Source organism: Panthera uncia, chromosome A2 (genome assembly GCF_023721935.1).
Source record: "Panthera uncia isolate 11264 chromosome A2, Puncia_PCG_1.0, whole genome shotgun sequence".
NCBI classification, from domain to species: domain Eukaryota; kingdom Metazoa; phylum Chordata; class Mammalia; order Carnivora; family Felidae; genus Panthera; species Panthera uncia.
Window position 1 is genome coordinate 77,878,466 of NC_064816.1, and position 18,693 is coordinate 77,897,158.

The window sequence follows — 18,693 nt, forward strand, 5'->3', positions numbered from 1 at the left end:
AAAATGTGTATGAACTCTTTTCCTTTTTATTTAAAAAATTATAAAACTTATGCTCATAGTAAAATTCAGACAATTGAAGGGTAAACATAGAAAAGACCTTTCCTCAGTCCCATCTTGGTATCATTCTAGAAAATATTCTCTCTGGATAGAAGCATAAATTGTTCATTTAAAAAACACATGCCTGTTTCATGGATGCCTTTCCACATGAGCACATTCAGACTTGCTTATTTCTTCTAAGATTAGGTAAGTGACTTAACCAGTTGCCTGTGGATGGACATTTGATTATACACGGCATCTTCACAGGCTGGTGTGCTGAGTGGGAGTGGTAAGGATGGGGAGAGTTTTCACCAACTCAGACTAAACTCTAATGCTGGGAACAGACTTCTGGAAGCATGTGGTATGGCTGGGCTGGGGGGTGGCCTCAAAGGCTCAGGAACTCTACCATGAGAACAAGGTCATTCCTGCGGTAGCCCCGACGAACTAATTAATCACACACTAATGGGGTCTCAGACAAGTAACTGCACATCACTTCTAAGGGCAGGTTAGCTTACACGTAAAAAAGAAAACTGTCATGTCACGTAGAGGAAATAATTGAAGTAAACTCCACAAACAGCAAAATAAAAAGACATGCTTTCAGAACAAGCTCTTCATTTGGTATCAATAAAATGGTTCAAAATAAACCAGAAGACCATGGCAAGTTATGTTGTGTTAATGTTGAAATGTTGTGTTAATGAGGAAATTACCATTTAAATTCAGCAGGTGAAAAGAATTTCAGCTCCCTTGGTAAGGAAGATGAAAAATAGGACCAATTAGAATTTTGGTAATACTGTTACCTTTTCCTTCACGTCTGCATCATGGTGATCAACTAAAGCTCTCATTTTCTGGGCACATTCTTCTCCGTATAACAGGAAAAACAGTGAACCTTTAGGGAAAGTAGGCTGCATAGCTGAACAGCCTTCTTTTTTGCAGCAGTTATTTATATTCTGAAATAGCGTAAGAACCCGAAGAAGGATCTCCTTTGCCACATGGCCGTCATAAAGGGAAAGAAATGATGAATCCACCTGAAATAGGAAACAATGACTATTATTTTTTAAATTTTTGAAAATATTTTTCATGTATATTTTCCCACTTGAAAACTACACTGAATACATTTAAAAAAATCTTGTCATAGAAAATTATCCCTAAAATCACCTAACATAAATGTAAAATCTTAATGCACCCCTATACTGTATACCAATGGAAAAAAAGAGTCTTCATAGTTTTAGCTGAAAAATTCTGTTTTCTTAGAGTCCTAGATTGTAGTCATTTGGAAAAACACCCATATCCTTTTTAAGGTCCAAGTTTCCTCAAGGGAGCTCATCAACTCCCCAGACATTTGCTGCCCACTGCACACTGTGGGCATGGGCATGGGGCACATGGATGAGGTCACTGTCACAGGTTCCCTCCTTTACAGGAGTTGACGCCTGTTTGCTATCAGTACCGCCTTCGCTTTCTTCAGAACACTTATCACAGCTTTTAGTGATCTTGTTTTGTTACATATTTTTGTCTCTTCTCACAAGCTCCACGAGGACAGGCACCATGCCACACGCGCCCACTGGTGTGTCCTGGCACTCAGCCTGGCATCTGGCACATCCTGGGGACTAGGTAGGTGAAGATACATGCGAACACAAGTAGGTCAAGTATAGGAGACGTGATGACATACTGGTACCCCAAAATGGACAGGCAGAACGATTATAATTTATATAACAATATGTCAGGGAGAACTTTTCCAAAATGATTTTTAAAAGGAAAATATGTTCATTACAGAAAATTTAGGAAATTCATATATAGGCAAAAAGAACCAAATAAAAAAAAAATCTGTTAACATGTTGAGATAAATCTTTCTAGGCCAAATCTATATATTTGTATACTTATAAAACAAATATGTAAACTACTTACTTGGGCACCAAGTAGTCCTTCTGCCATGGCTGGATTTTCAGATAAATTCACAAGCAGCTTCAAAACTTGAACCTGAAATAAGAATAATACTGGTTTGTTTCAGACCAGTGAGCATGGATTTTCCCTTCCCGGCAATACTGCCCTCTCACTGCAGTCACATTCTAAAGTCCTGCCTGGGCTTCCGGGTCTGGCTCAAATCCTTTGCCCCACAGAGCCCTCTCTGCTTGCATCTTGTGAGGGCCTCTCTCCTCTTCCACACCTGGCACACTCCGGGAGCACTTCTCACACAGCAGGCTTATTTAAACCTTACTTTTTCATGTACATCGTCAGGGAAGAGATCCTGAATGTCTCATTGCCTACCCAACCCCCAACCCATGGTAATAAACTTAACATCTGTTACATAAATGAGCTTTATTATGATTACTGGTAAGTGAAATATGATCTTTGGAACAAAAAGAGAATCTCTCAAAGCTTGATTTATTTCTATTTAAAGTATGAAAATCTTGGAGCAGTTCAGTTACCAAGACTAGATAAAAATATGGCCCTTTTCTTTTTAGTAGGTTACTATGAACCTTTGAGCTGATCTTTTTTTATATGAAAAATATGTTAAAATCTTTCAAATAGGCAGTGATAAAAATAATCAGCAAACAAATGTTAACTTCTAGCAGACTAGCTAGAATATCGGCATTCCCATCACTTATAACTGGTCAGTATAGTAGACCCCCTATCTGCAAGGGATACATTCCAAGACCCCCAGCACATGCCTAAAATCATGGACAGTATCAAACCCTATATATACTATGTTTTTTCCTACACATACATACCTAGGATAGTTTAATTTACAAATTAGGCAAAGTAATAGATTATCAATAGTTAACAGAATTCCAGTAATGTGCTATTAACAAGTGAATGTGATCTCTCAACATATCATTCGAATTTTAGTGTTTGTGAAGTGAGCACTCTCAGAGGATATTGTTCTGTGCTCATCCTTATTTTTTTAATGTTTATTTTTGAGAGAGAGAGAGAGAGAGAAAGAGAGCAAGTGCAAGTGGGGAAGGAGCAGAGGGAGAATCCCACTGACAGTGCAGAGCCTGATGTGGGGCTCGAACTCATGAACCATGAGATCATGACCTGAGCCAAAGTCAAGAGTCAGATGCTTAACTGAGCGAGCCACCCAGGTGCCCCTCACCCTTCTTATGAGGTAAGGTGACAAAATGAAGTGAGGTGAATGACACAGGCATTTTGATTATTTGGCTACTAGTGACGTTCTGATGGTAAGTCAGAAGGATCATCCACGTCCCAAATGTGGTTGACAGCAGATAACGAACTACGGAAAGTGAAACCACAGATAAGGGGGGACTACTGTAAAAACATCATCAAATACAATTCCTATTTACAAACAACAGTCATATAAAGCTATACTTTGTAAAAGACACCTGAAATTACACAAAGTGAGGAGTGGGGAGTGGCGAAGGTGCTCCCCACCAGACCTGGGAGGGAACCTATATCTTTATTTGAGAAGACTTTTTTTTTTTTTTTTTTTTTTTTACATAGGCACTCTGTGTTTCTATAGAACATTTTGAAAAAGTGATAGAAAAGCACAAAGGAAAAGGAAATTCACCCATATTTCCGTGACTAGAAACAATCACTATTAAGTTTTGGTATTTTCTTTCTGGTCTTTTTATATACCTATCCTATCTATGCACATATTCCTTTGATTATGTTGTACATACTAATTTGTTAAAGAGGATAAAACGGTTTGCTTAATTTTATTTATCAACTATTTAAAAAACTTTTAAATGTTTATTTTGAAAGAGAGAATCCCAGGCAGGCTCCATGCTCAGCGTGGAGCCTGATCCCCCAACTGCAGACGACTGAGGCACCCAGGCGCCCCACCACTGTGCTTTTATAAAAGACCTACATAATTAGTACCTGTTTCTCTATCCAAAAGAAATCCAAAGAGGATTTTCGCTTTTACAAAAAAAAAAAGGCAAAAAATGAAAACAGGGTTGGGTGCTTGTTTTGCAGCCAGCATTAGTGGGGGCATCATGCACCCCGGAGCTCCTTTCGGCATCTCAGCATCAAGCAGCCATAGCTTTGAACTGTGCCTGTGAGCATCTGCGCTTTATCTTGATTTATTTTGTGCATCTGTGAGCAAGATTTGTTCCACGCTATCAGAAAAGCCTGAGAGAGGTTTTTTTCTTGGGTCTGGGACCACTCAAAACTTTTTCCATATGAATTAATGCTAAGTGCTGCTTCGCGTCAGATTTACAGGAATGCCCTACTTTCAGATAGCAGGGGAGACCTGTGTTTGTATTTTGGTTTGAACCATGTTAAGCTCTTTCTCTTATCACGTGTGCCCTCTTGTGGTGACTCCATGACATTTCTTTCAAGCCATTAGTTCTTTGCTCTCACTGGAGATTTAACAAACACAGGGTTTATTTATGTTAATCTTCCATTACTTATACTTGGTTAGGAATCACTGCTGTACCCAAAAGATTATTATAGGATGGTCAGACCTCTTATTAAAAATAAGATTTCTAGGGGCGCTTGGGTGGCTCAAGCGGAGCAGCACTCTTGATCTTGGCTCAGGTCATGCCCCTGCATTAGGCTCCATGCTGAGAGTGTGGAGCCTGCTTAAGATTCTCTCTGTCTCCCCACCCCTCTCCCCCACTCATGTGCTCTCTCTAAAAAATAAATGAGAAAAAAATTAAGTAAAAGATTTCTAAAAATAAGTTTTCATTTTGGTGGTTATTTACTAAGAAAATACCTAAAACGGGTACATTTTCTCACAAGTGGATTATTGTCCATTAGCAGCTCATTTGTAAGTTGGAACTTTGCATTCACTTTTTATGGAAAAATGATGTTATAATTGGGGTCAGGTTCCCAGACAGACCAAAAAAGCAAATTTTCTATCCCAGAAATGCTGTACTAGGCAATGGAATGGAAAAACAAAACAAAAATAGAACATACTATTGTGGTGTGAGTCACCTTCTAAAAAAGTCATAAAATATATTAAAACACAGACCATGTCTGAGACAGATCCATACAGCCCCAAGGCCAGACTCTCCTGGCTCGAAACTCAGCGTTTCTCCTGAGGTTTTGGGTAAAGCAGCTGCAGACTGGGGAGAGGAGATCTGTCCTATATTTGCGATGCTACTGGGAACAGGGAAGGGTTTCCATGGCGCCTCAGAGGCTGGAAGTTACCTTGCTCCCCTGGGGAAAGAGATGTCGATGGGTGCTTATGTTTTGGAAACTGCGTATGAATGGAGCATACTGCAAAAATACTGCTAATAAGATTATTACATTTAATGTTCAGTGCCTTTGGGTAAATCTTAGACCAGATCCAAATAAGTCTGGCTACTGGCAATGTGGAAAGTCTGGAACAAATTTTAAAAGGACTGTAGTGAGGCTCTCCTCATCACATTTGATAACCTCAGACATAAGGGTTATGATGATGTTGAATATTTGAGGTATGGCTTCAGTGATGTTGAATATTTGGGGTATGGCTTCACGTTTAGTCCTTCTAAAATGCTCATGTTTTTCTTTCAACCATGCCAGAGAACATTGACCAATATAGTAAAACGCTGATGAATGACCGACCCAACTAATCGGAACCTTTGATTAGTCTACCTTCTGTTTTTATGCTGTTTCTCAAAGAATGGCACTTGAGAAAAATGCCCACTAATATGAGGGGTTTACCCAAGTTACTTTCATGGGGTGTTTCCTGAGATCCTACTTAATTCAGGTTAGTCTCTGTTACCTCCTACCATCTACACAACTGGTCAAAATCAAGCACCGAGACATCTATTACTAATTTAAAAGTGGTTTTCAAAAGATTTTTCAGCAAATAATGTCTAAATCAAAAAAATGTTTCTAACCCCAGGCTAAGCAAAAATTCAATCAACCAGCATTAACTCAGAGACTCATTTTACTCAATTATGTATAATTATACCTGGTGGTGGGGGGAGCCACCCATGTCACCTCAGTAAAAGGCAAACTGGTTTTCAGAAAATCAAACAAATGTCAATCTATGGATAAGTGAAATAACAGATTTTCACAAATTAATTTTAAAATTGAATATTTGGGGATAAACATAATTAACTTTCTTGGGTCCATGGAAAGCCTTTTAATAAACTTTCAATTCCAGGGACGCCTGGGTGGCTCAGTCAGTTAAGTGTCTGACTTCGTCTCAGGTCATGATCTCGCAGCTCATGGGTTCAAGCCCCGCATCGGGCTCTGTGCTGACAGCTCAGAGCCTGCAGCCTGCTTTGGATTCTGTGTCTCCCTCTCTCTCTGCCTCTCCCCCGCTTGCACTCTGTCTCTCTCTCAAAACTAAACAAACTTAAAAAAAAATAAAAATAAAAAACTTTCAATCCCAGTCTTAATAAACTCGATGCAATAGTTCCTTGCACTTCCAAGTCATAACCGTTTCATTCGTACCTTGGTACTTCCGTTTCCTGTAAGCAACACATGGAACAGGTCTGTGATGTAATTGTGAAGCATGTGCTGGTGGTCGTTTGTAACTGTCATGTTTGTTAACAATCTCAGTCCAGCCAGCTGCACAGCAGAGTCCAGGGGACCAGAGAGGACATCCTTACAAACTTGATTGATGTATACCTAGGGGGAAAGAAGTGAGCATCTTAATTCTCCAAAAGTCTGTCTGTTAAATAGTAACTTTTCTGCCCAGTGGAGCAGGGCAGTTGTTCAGGATGAGACTGGCTCCTCAGAAAAGACATTTCTATCCAGCCCTTGAACTTGGGGAACTTTTTTGATTTTTAAAGCTACCTTTGGGTAGCTTTTTTGTTAATGCCAGGCAATGTGCGAGCATTTTACAAATATACCTGACTTAATCCAGAAGAGGATGGCCATTTTACAGATAAGGACAAGTCCTCAAGGAACTTGGATCCCCAGCCCAATATCAAGCCAGCTGGTAGGGGAGCAATGTCCAATTCCAGAGACCATGCTCTCAACACCAGTGGTCTCTCAATTATTGGGGGCTTCCCAACTCAGTCTACCTTTCTGTGTTAACTGGTCTAGGCACACTAGGACCAAGGAGGAAGACATGTCTGGCCATTTGGCATCAAGGTAAGTATCTTAACAATAGGACCCTATCCTTACCAAGTAAAGAAGAGAGGAAACAGTGAAAGAATTTTTCTCTAGGGTTAGTTCTATCAAAAGGAGAGGGAAAACTCTTTGGCCCAGTTTTCTTATTTACCTAGTTTATGCATACAAATTCCTCCTTCCTGATACTGTTAACTGCCACTGGCAAAACAAAATGCAAACAGTACAGGAGTACTATTTCACACATGACAGAATTGAACCCACCGGTGATGGAAAGTTTTCTGAAACTGTTTTCTATTTCTGGCCAGGATCTTTCCAGCTTGGAAAAACTAGGTCTCACAGATAATTACTATTCACTTAACTAAAAACTCCACCAGAAGTTCTAACTGCTAAAGAAAAAAAAATTCCTAATATGAAATGCTAAGAAATTATCAATTGTCCCATAAGCCAATTCTAAGTTTTTTAAAAAACCAAAGGTATCCATGGTACCATAGAAACTAGAGTAATGGCAGTAAAATAAAGAGAGACTAGATTTTTAGTCTTGTTTCAGGTCTGATATAAGTCACCTGGCTCTCTTTGGCCAGAATTTCATCACATACCCACCCATCCTTAGAAAAAAAAAAGGGGGGGGGGACATTTCTTTAGCTCTTTATAAATCATATATCTTCATAAGAGGCTGATGTCTTTCAAAGCATTTCCTAAAATGCATTGAGCATTTTTCTTTTTTTTAATGTTTATTTATTTTTGAGAGAGCGCACAAGCAGGGAAGGGGCAGAGAGAAGGACAAGGAATCTGAAGTAGGCTCCAGGCTCTGAACTATCAGCATAGAGCCTGACCTGGGGCTCAAACTTGCGAACCACAAGATCATGACCTCACCCGAAGTCAGATGCTTAACCAACTGAGCCACCCAGGTGCCCCAATATTATTTTCTCTGAGTCTTTTCACCGGTTCAATTTTAGCAACAAGATCACCAGATGGGCCACCTTGGTTATTCCTGGAGCTGTGCCCACCTCCCCTTGCTCCTTTCTCTTGGAATTCCCTCCCGCCCCAACTCTGCTTCTAGAAACCAGACATTCTTCAGAGCCAGGTTGTACTCTACCTTTTACAAAACTTTTGGATGAGATCTCGTCCTTCTATGTACTCAACAATGTTTTACTTACATTTTTCCTTTAAGTACTTCATGTTCTGCCCTGCATCATGCCTGTTTATGGAGTTGCCTTCTCTCTCCTAGCTTTCTTAAAACAAGAGTTAATTGTGTTCATTTCTAAACTCTGTACCACAAAGCAGGAGCTCAATGAATGCTGAAAAAATAGAAGTTCCTAATTTATTTTATATTTCTGCTGATATTATCAGACTCTGACCAGTTTCCTTTACCACACTTGGATTAAAACGAACCCCAGGAGTGCCTGGGTGGCCCAGCTGGTTGAGCATCTGACTTCAGCTCAGGTCATGATCTCACGGCTCGTGAGTTCAAGCCCCACGTCGGGCTCTGGTGCTGACAGCTTGGAGCCTGGAGCCTGCTTCGGATTCTGTGTCTCCCTCTCTCTCTGCCCCTAACGCACTAGCATTCTGTCTCTCAAAAATAAATAAACATTAAAAAAAAAAAAAACGAACCCCAAACTCAAAAGCATAAGGCACCTCTTACTGCCTGGTTCAGATTCCTCCTTCCTCTGCCTTATTCTCCATAAAAAATGGGCAGAGGACCTGAATACATATTTTTCCAAAAGATACACATATGGTCAATAGATAAATGAAAAGATGCTCAATATCACTAATCTTCTGGGAAATCACTAATCTTCTGGGAAATACAAATCAAAACCACAGTGAGGTCATATCTCATACCCAGAATGGGTACTGTCAAAAAAAAAAGTCTTGGCAAGGATGTGGAGAAAAGGGAATCCTGTGCACTGCTGGTGGGAATGTAAATGGTACAGCCACTATGGAACGCAGTATGGAGAGTCCTCCAAATATTAAATATACAACCACCATACGATCTAGCAATTCCAGTTCTGGGCATTTATCTGAAAACGGCAAAAAGAATAATTTGAAAAGACATATGTACCCACTATGTTCACTGCAGCATTATTCTTAACAGCCAAGACACAGAAATAACCTGTGGTGACAGGTGAATGAATAAAGCACATGTGGTCTATATACAATCGAATATTATTCAGCCATAAAAAGGAAGGAAATCCTGCCATTAGCAACCAATGGATAGACCTTGAGAACATTATGCTAAGTGACATGACAGAAAAAGACAAATACTGAAGGTATCTTTTATATGTAGAATCTAAAAAAGCTGAACTCACAGAATTAGAGTAGCGTGGTGGTTGCCAGGGGCTAAGGGATGAAGGAAATGGGGAGATTTTGGTCAAAAGGCACAAGCTTCTAGGTATAAGATGAGTAAGTTCTGGGAGCTGATGGATAACAGGGTGACTATGCTGTATTATATACTTGAAAGGTGCTGAGAGAGTAGATCTTAAATGTTCTCACCACACACACACACAAAAGGTAATTATGTGAAGTGATGGAGGTCCTAGGTAACACCATAGAAGACTCACACATTTGTGATTTCAGCTAACTTACCTTTATCTTCACTTGATTTTCAACATTCACACTCAGGTTATTCAGTGCATTTAAAGCCTTCTCTTTAATACTGTGGTTGGGATTGTTGATTTTGCTTCCAATGATTGGAATACCACCCAATTCACGAATAATGACCTAAGAGGGAAAAAAACGAGGACCATCACTTCAATATGCACCCCCTTCATCAAACTTTTTGCATCTACAAATACAAATAAAAATTAATGACCCTTTGGGAATACCTTTCCTATGCACAATCTGTATTTCTTATTTTACTTATTTATTTATTGTTGAGAGAGAGTGAGACAGAGGGTCCAAAGCAGGCTCTGTGCTGAGAGCAAAGAGCCCAGTGCAGGGCTCAAACCCACGAACCGCGAGATCACAACCTGAGCTGAAGTCGGAATCTTAACTGACTGAACCACCCAGGTACCCTTGTAATTCTTATTTAAAAAAAAAATTATTAAATTTTATTAAAATTAAATTTCCATAAGTTTATAGGTAAGAAAATAGATTGGAAATAAATTACGATACATAGTTATTTAAAAACTAGAGCTTGGAGATATACAATGAAGATTTGCAGAGCTACTTAAATGATCTCAAAGCAATTTACAAATGATTTTCCTCTGAAATAAGTTGTGGGACTTTCCTATTATAGGCAAATTTGGAAAAGTGTTATGCTTTGCTAAACTGTATTCTTTGGAACACAAATCCCTCAAGATATTAATAGATGTTCCATTAAGAAAAAAAAAGGTTTCGGGGCGCCTGGGTGGCGCAGTCGGTTAAGCGTCCGACTTCAGCCAGGTCATGATCTCGCGGTCCGTGAGTTCGAGCCCCGCGTCAGGCTCTGGGCTGATGGCTCGGAGCCTGGAGCCTGTTTCCGATTCTGTGTCTCCCTCTCTCTCTGCCCCTCCCCCGTTCATGCTATGTCTCTCTCTGTCCCAAAAATAAATAAAAAAACGTTGGAAAAAAAAAAAATTAAAAAAAAAAAAAGAAAAAAAAAGGTTTCATGGTTAATTTTGAGAAACTCTGTGTATATTAAGTGCAAACATTTCTTTATTGTGAAGCATTCATATATTCATCATGTGCACTGGGAATCTCCAAGAGGGGACCATTCAATATAGCATTTCCATGAACTGTACACAAAATAGAGGGAAGAGTGGGGTCAGAGGAAACACCTGTCAACACCTGGAAGACTTGGGAGTTCCACGCAATTTGGGAAATGATACCCAAATTTCTGAAGAAATAATAATCTGGGGGATTTCTCACCATCAGTTGCAACACTATGCTACTACTATGTGCCTTTGTCCTCAACATTAAAAGATGCATTAACTGCTTCTATTCTTACAAGAAAAGTAAGCTGAACATTACTCCTGTTGGGCCAAAACATGCCCTTCTATGAGAAAAAGAACAAAAGAGTATCTTGCCATCATCCATTTTTTACCAACAGCCCCAAGCCCTACTCTACTGTCCAGAGTGGGCTCAGCACTGGGAGAAAAAGAAACCCCCTGTGCAATCCAGGTTCTTCTCAAAGAACTGCGATTACTAGAAAACAGATTTTTGTTTGTTTGTTTTAACTATCCTACTAAAGTAGATGAAGGCACTGTAATTTACGACCAGGGGCACCAACTTCCATTAGCCAAGAAAACACTCGTTCAAGCAGTGGCTACAGACACACTCTTCAAGCTACAGTTTGTTTCAGAGAGATATGAAACAATGGCATCAGAAACAGCACTATATAGGCATGCTAACAGTCACCATCTGTTGTTTTCGTTTGTGTGACGCTCCCCCCTGCCCGGGGGGCAGACAGAGCACCTCTTTTCTCCCATTTAGCCTCCGATGGGACGGCTGGGCGAACGTGCTCACACCCACCACATCCATCCCCTGCTGTCTGGCCGTGAGATGCTCACGTGAGTCAAGCCTTGCTACCCATGGCCCGGGGAGCCTTATTAGCACAGCACCTGACCCTGGCTGAGCAATTCCACCTTTCAGGGATGGAGGCTTGGGTGGCCAGTGGCTTTCTTTCCATCCTGTGAAGAAAACTTTTTTGTGGCCAAAGAGGTAAAAAACCAATATACAAAAAGAAGCAGGGATAAGCACAGCCAAAAGATGGAGGGAGGGAGAGCTCTGATAATGCATTCCGGAACCTTAAACGTTTCCACTTGTGCCTGAAGCCAGTGCTATTCTTGGATGTCCAAGTTAACTGAGCTCAGTGTTTTCCTTTTTGGTTTAAAATAATTTAAGCTGGGGGCGCCTGGGTGGCTCAGTCATTTGAACGTCCCACTTTGGCTCAGGTCATGATCTCATGGTTCATGGGTTCGAGCCCCGTGTCAGGCTCTGTGCTAACAACTCAGCCTGGACCCTGCTTCGGATTCTGTGTCTCCCTCTCTCTCTGTCCCTCCCCCACTCATGCTGTCTCAGTCTCTCTCTCTCTCAAAAATAAATAAATATTAAAAAAAATTTTTAAATAATTTAAGCTGGGTTCTGTCACTTGCAACTGAAAGAATATGAGTAATCAACAAATATTTTTATATCTCCCTATAAATCTCAAAAGTTTTACAGTAAACCTTATCATGCTGGAAAAAACTTGACTGAAATAGAGTGTAAATTCAACATAGTTTTCATGACAAAGTTAATGAAAGGCATTAGTTAAAAACCATTCCAATTTTTTTTTTTTTTTTTTTTTTTTTTTTTTTTTTTACTTTTTCTCCGTGGCAGTAATAGAGAGAAGGTAACATTCAAATTGAGCTAGAGAGACTTAGTGTTACCAAGTCGCTATTGGTAGAAGGTAACATTGGTTAGTGGTTGTTAGCAATCAAGGGCCCACCTGCATCAGAACCACCCCCACAAGACTTACATATAATAGAAGGCATGTACTTCAATGTTAGATGTTTTCACTTTTCAACTACAAGGTTGAGTTTCAAATAATTTAAAAAGCCATGCAATACTAAATGTGGTGTAGATAACATTTATCTACTAACCAACGTGATGCCTGTGATGAACTTCAAGGGGACCTCAAATCCCAGTAACACTATGTCACTATTAGGATGTGCTTTTCAGGAGCAAACATTATGCTGTAGGGATACATCCCCACACCGTATATATGAGGAAAGTGAGGCTCTGGGATTAAGTACCTTATCAGGGTCACAATTACTGCTAGGGTATAAGAATGGGAGGCACCCATTCTGAGACTAGATACTTACTTGGTTAGCTGAAAAGGCTGCATTGTTACCCAGAGTGACCAAAGCTCTTTCGATAATTATAGGATCATCAGTGGACTCAAGCAGGTAGAGGAGTTTCTGAAGCTGGTCAACATTTAGTATATCATCGTATGAACCATCGGTTAAATCTTCTGCAGAAGAACAAAGTTATTTAAAACTCTTTAAAATCAATAGGAGATTAAAGGATTTTTATTTTTATTATTTTGAGAAAGAAGAAAGTGAGGGGAGGGAGGGAGGGAGGGAATCTTAAGCAGGCTCCATGCCCAGTGTGGAGCCTGACATGGGGCTCAATCCCACAACCCTGGGATCATGATCCGAGACAAAATCAAGAGTCAGATGCCTAACCGACTGAAACCCCCTCCCCGCAAGTGCCCCTAGATAATATTTTTAAACAATATTGAATGCATACTCTGATGCCAGGCACAGTTTTAAGCATGTCATCTACTTTATCTCATTTAATGTTCCAGTAACCTTTGGAAGAAGATACCATTATAATTCTCAATTTACAGATGGTAAACTGAGGCTTACAGACATTAAGAAATTAGCCAACGATCACTTGGTATTTCTTTCTTAGGCACTGCATGCTGAAACATTTTCTACTTCTTTTAAAAATCAGGTACACCTGTCCAATGGAACACTTGCCTAGAGGCATAGATTATTGAAGGAAAAGGGTTTGCATTAAGCAGATGTTTTCTGATCACAATTTTAAGAATACCTCAGGCTGGAGACAAAGTTATGGGAGTAAGCCAATCATGCTGCTAGTGCGGCATTTTTGTTTGGTTGGGATTCTAGATGCTAGAATAACAGTCTTGCTGGGGACAAGGACAAAAGCAAAGCTCTTGTTTTGAGTAGAGCTAGAGCAGCTGAATACTGGATCTGGTCAGTGACTTTTAGAATTTATCGCTCTATCTTAAAAGAAACCCACAACTATATTTACAGAAATTACCACAGGAAGAATAGAAACCATTTTATAACACCATCATTGTGTGTTCGTTCCTGAAAAATGAACCTATGATTACAGGTTAGACAGTAGACATGTCCACAATTCACTGCCAGGGGAAGGGCAGCCTACAATAGTTGCTATATGATGTCATATCTGTGCCTTTAAAAAAATATATTTATTTTGAAAGAGAAAGAGAGGGAGACAGAGGATCCAAAGCAGCCTCTATGCTGATAGGACAGAGCCCGATGCGGGGCTTGAACTCATGAACTATGAGATCATGACCAGAGCAGAAGTTGGAAGCTTAACTGAGCCACCCAGAAGCCCCTGTGCCTTTTTGTTTTTAAAATAGATACCAAATTATTAAAGATGGTTATCTTTGGGTGTTGGATTTTGAATGACTTGTTTTCTATCCTGTGCTTAGGAATACTTTTTTTTCTTTTTCGCAATAAATATGTATCACTCCTGTAATGAAAATTAAGTACAGTAAAACCTTGGATTGCAAGTAACTTGTTCTGAGAGTGTTCTGCAAGATGAGCAAACATTTCTAATACATTCTAACTTGATAAAAGAGCAATGTCTTGCAATGCAAGCAGTATGTGATGCCGAATGTCACAGGATCACAACTGAGCCAATGGTGTTCTCTGTCTCTCACTGCAGGATTGTGGGTGACCATCTCCCATGTTCAGATGCTCAGCCTCAGGCTGCGGTGTTTGGCAGAAATCAGTGAATTTTCAGAACACTGGAAGGTGCTCACAACTGGCACTAGTGTATTTTTTGTCGCTTCAAAGCGCCTGTGGACAGTCCTTCACTTTTCTGTATTAAGAGTAAGCTTAGGAATGCTTGCTTCATTCTAGGTCAGGCTGCCTGCAGATATAGACCCTGTCCTCTGCTGCCTTACATTGCCGGTTACATTAAATACAGTATATGACCAGAGTTTATTAATACTGTACTATAGTCAACATCCATGCGAGCGTATACAATGGCCCCATGCAGAAAAATGTCGGAAAAAAGGTGGTAAGGAGATGATTACTTTTGAAGAAGGAAATCTCACACTGAGAAGTATGAAGGAGGTGTGCAAGTGGCCAAAATTCAAGAAGTCAAAATTCAAGAGGTGGCCGAGATTTTATAAGAAGCCGATGTCTGCATCTCGTCTGCAGAGGAGGAGGAGGAGAAAGAGGCAGAGGAATCCCTCACTTCAAATGCCATTAGGGAGATATGTCAAATGTGGGAAACTGCAAAATTTTGTAGAAAATCACCACCCAAATAAGGCTGTAGCAGTGTGAGCAATGAATCTGTTTAATGACAATGCAATGTCACATTTCCGCAAAATCCTCAAAAGGAGGCAAAAGCAAGGGTCATTGGCTAGGTTCCTTGTTAAAGTTGCATGAAAAAAGGATTCTACAGAGCCAGTAGACAGCAGTGACTCTGTTAGTGATCATGAAACTCATTCTCCACAGTAATCCTCCTCTCATCTCCCTCACACCAGCCACGAAGGTTGTCAAAGGTAAGTGCAGGTTAATTAATTTATTTTTCTTTATATTTTGTATTTTATTATTTTGCATTATATTACAGTATTGTAATCATTTTTTTTTTAATTTTTTTTTCAACGTTTTTTATTTATTTTTGGGACAGAGAGAGACAGAGCATGAACGGGGGAGGGGCAGAGAGAGAGGGAGACACAGAATCGGAAACAGGCTCCAGGCTCCGAGCCATCAGCCCAGAGCCTGACGCGGGGCTCGAACTCACGGACCGCGAGATCGTGACCTGGCTGAAGCCGGACGCTTAACCGACTGCGCCACCCAGGCGCCCCTGTAATCATTTTTATATGAATATCTTTCGGTTGTGGAATGAATCATCTGAGTTTCCATTATTCCTTATGGGCAAATTCTCTTTGATATACAAATGCTTTGGATAAAAGCATGTTTCCAGAACGAATTATGCTCTCAAACCAAGGTTTTATATACTGTATAATGTCACATATATAGAATCTAAAAACAAACAAAAAATGAGTTAATCAATAGAGATTGGGGTTGCTGGAGGCAGGCGAAGGGGGAGTGTAAAATGGATGAAGGTGGTCAGAGTACAAACTGAGTTTAAGATAAATCAGTCTTAGGCATGTAATGTACAGCTTGGTGACTACAGTTAGCAATACTGTATCGTATATTTGAAAGTTGCTAAGAGAGTACATCTTAAAAGTTCTCATCTCAACAAAAAAATCTGTAACTTTTTGAGGTGAGAGATGTTAACTAAACTTACTGTGATTGTTCGGCAATATGTACAAATACATAAATCAAATACATCAAATTGAATCAAATATATATACCATATATTTGATATCAAATACATACATATCAAATCATTATACTGTATACCTATCACTAGTACAAAGTTACATGTGAATTATATCTCAATTAAAACAAAAAAGATCATCTTCTGAAATCTAAGGTTGATGCTAAAAAAATGGGTACTTCTCAAGTCTTCTTCAAAAATAAAGGTGAGTAGCTTCAGGAAGAAGGGGCCATGAGCAACTTATTTTGTAAATTGCCTGACCTAAGGTAATGGTGACTTTGGAAACTGGTAAAATTAAGTTTAAAAGTAACACTATCCGCGTTTACCAGGTTAAGAAGGTATCTGAAGTCCAGGCCACCAGACCAATTACCTATATGGAAATCTCTCAAGGACAACAAATTAGGCTGTAAGTAAAGGTAAATAAAGATCTTTAAAAAAAAATTGTTTTCCTTTGTGCCAAAAGGAACTACACTTTCCCTCTATTCTGTTTTCTTAAGAGTGTTTCCTTGAGCAAAGTGGTAAAGCTGACCCTGGAACAAGGCAGGCGCTAGGAATGCCAATGCCTGAGAAGTTGAAAATCCATGTATAACTTTGGACTCCCCAAAACTTAACTACTAACAACCTGCCATTAACTGGAAGCCTTACCGAAAACAGTCATTTAACATATATTCTGTATGCTCTAGGTCTTATATGCTGTATTCTCATAATAAAGAAAATCATAAGAAAAATACATTTTCAGAATTGTACATATATTTACTGAAGAAAATCTGCTTGTAAGTAAACCTGCACAGTTCAAACCCTGGTTGTTCAAGAGTCAGCTATAACTGTAAATCCTCTGTCTCTTTGACATAAATGAACATCTTTTTAAAGGCTAAGTAACCCTCTTGTCAGTTTACAATGCAACAAAGTGTTTCTTAGAGGCTTTGGGACTATCTGTTTGAAATGTAAGCATCAAGAAAGATGAAGCCCTGATCTCTGAGTTTAGCCTTGGCACCTAGCTCCCTGTTGTCACCTCCTGTTTATCCTAAAGATACTGAGAAGTCTTATTTTTCCTCTGGATAAAGGCAATTAGCTAACACAAATAGCCACCTCAATTACTGGTGAATATACGATGAACTATGTGTAGCAAATGGTGTTGTCAAGTCCGCTTAAGGACATGTTAATCTTGCCAACAGGCAGGTAATATGAAATAGATTTTTATCTGCCTGGGTACATAAAAGAGTGAGCACTCTTTTTCAATCCCATTAGCAGATTGCCTGTGACGACTCGGCAATCTAGTTTAATGCTTATTCAACAATAAAACTCTTTAGTTCTTTTGTCTATTTGTAGAGAGGAATTTCTTAGTTGGTAGTTTTACTTTTAATTATTTCTGTAACAGCGTCCATGACCTGAAATATTCCTCCAGAACATTCAGCAAATCCTCAGAATCCCGAATGCACCAATCAACTTTTGGATGGCAATTTAACCACACACTTTGTTCACCAGGAGGGTACCCTCCCATGCAGACAACTGTTTCAACTGATATATACACCTGTGTCTGTACTTCCAGGATCTCTCTGCAACTTTGTGTATGAACCAGTGACATCAAGGTACCTCCCCTCGGAGGCTGGGCCCAATGCAGGCAGAGATAATCCTCAAGGGTTCCTTCTTCCAGGGCAAGTCCAAGCACAATTTCATCATCTACCGCTCCAAGGCCAGCAAAACCCGGGCCACAGTAGGGACAATCCCTTTGGTAACACAGAGTCCGGGAGCAAGCTTTAACGTGAGGAATAATCGACATGCTTTTGAGAAACCTAATCAACCCTCCGCTGTGACGCCGCACTCAGGCAGGAAAATCGGGGCAACTTTTCATCCCACGATTTTGAACCAAATGGAGGCAAGGGGCGGCTCAGAACCCTACCCGCACCCAGTCAAGCGGACGATCCGCCCTCTGCACCTGTGGTTCTCGACCTTGTACTTCTCACGAATCTCCCTCCCGCTCTCCCTCCTCCAGCTCGGCTCCTTTCTCTGCAAGCACGGGAGAGCCACGAGCGCCAGCAGTCTTCAACCCGCACCCTCGGGATAACACCGAGGCCCCGCCGGCCGTCCCCGGCCACCTGCTGGGCACCCCTGCGGCCTCACCTGCGGAGCGCGAGGGACGCAGCCTAAGCCCGCGGTCGCCTTGCCGCTGGCCCCGCGTGAGCTTGTAAATGCAGTAGCAGGCGCCGGCCCCGAGGACCAGGCCCGCCGCCACCCAGCCCACGTGCCGGGAGCGGCCCATGCTACAGCTGGGGCTGAGGCGCAGCGCTGGGCCTGGCGCGGGAGGCTCCGAAGCAAGCGGGTCCCACCGCCACCCGAGCGCCAGCCGAAGGACGAGAAAGGAAATGGGGCTTGAGCTCCGCCTCCCGGAAACGGCCCTGCTAAAATAGTAACACCGCCCACTCCGGCCCCCAAGCGTCCAGGCCGCTCGGCAGAGGAGGAGCGGGGGGCAGGGCTATGTGAAGGGCCGCAAGGACTGCGCGTCTCCCAGGGGGCGCACTGGGGTCCGCCGCTGTCCGGAGGCGGGCTGGCCCTCGCTTCGGCCCGGGCCCCGCCCCACCAGGGCCGAAGCCCGCCTCCCTCCCGGCTGCCCCGGGCGGTAGGGGCGTGGAACTTCAGGTGCAGCCCCGGCCCCTCCCC

At 41.2% G+C, this 18,693-nt stretch overlaps 1 protein-coding gene across 1 annotated transcript; it reads right to left on the minus strand.

Moving 5' to 3' along the window:
- Positions 1-2: 2 nt before the first annotated feature.
- ARMC10 (armadillo repeat containing 10) lies at positions 3-18,496 on the minus strand. Its single transcript, XM_049642864.1, has 6 exons — positions 18,157-18,496; positions 12,786-12,934; positions 9,589-9,723; positions 6,382-6,558; positions 1,939-2,010; positions 3-1,061 (listed from the first exon to the last, which is right to left on the minus strand). The coding sequence occupies exons 1-6, from the start codon at positions 18,293-18,295 to the stop codon at positions 810-812; spliced, it is 924 nt and encodes a 307-aa protein (XP_049498821.1). The 5' UTR covers positions 18,296-18,496; the 3' UTR covers positions 3-809.
- Positions 18,497-18,693: the final 197 nt, after the last annotated feature.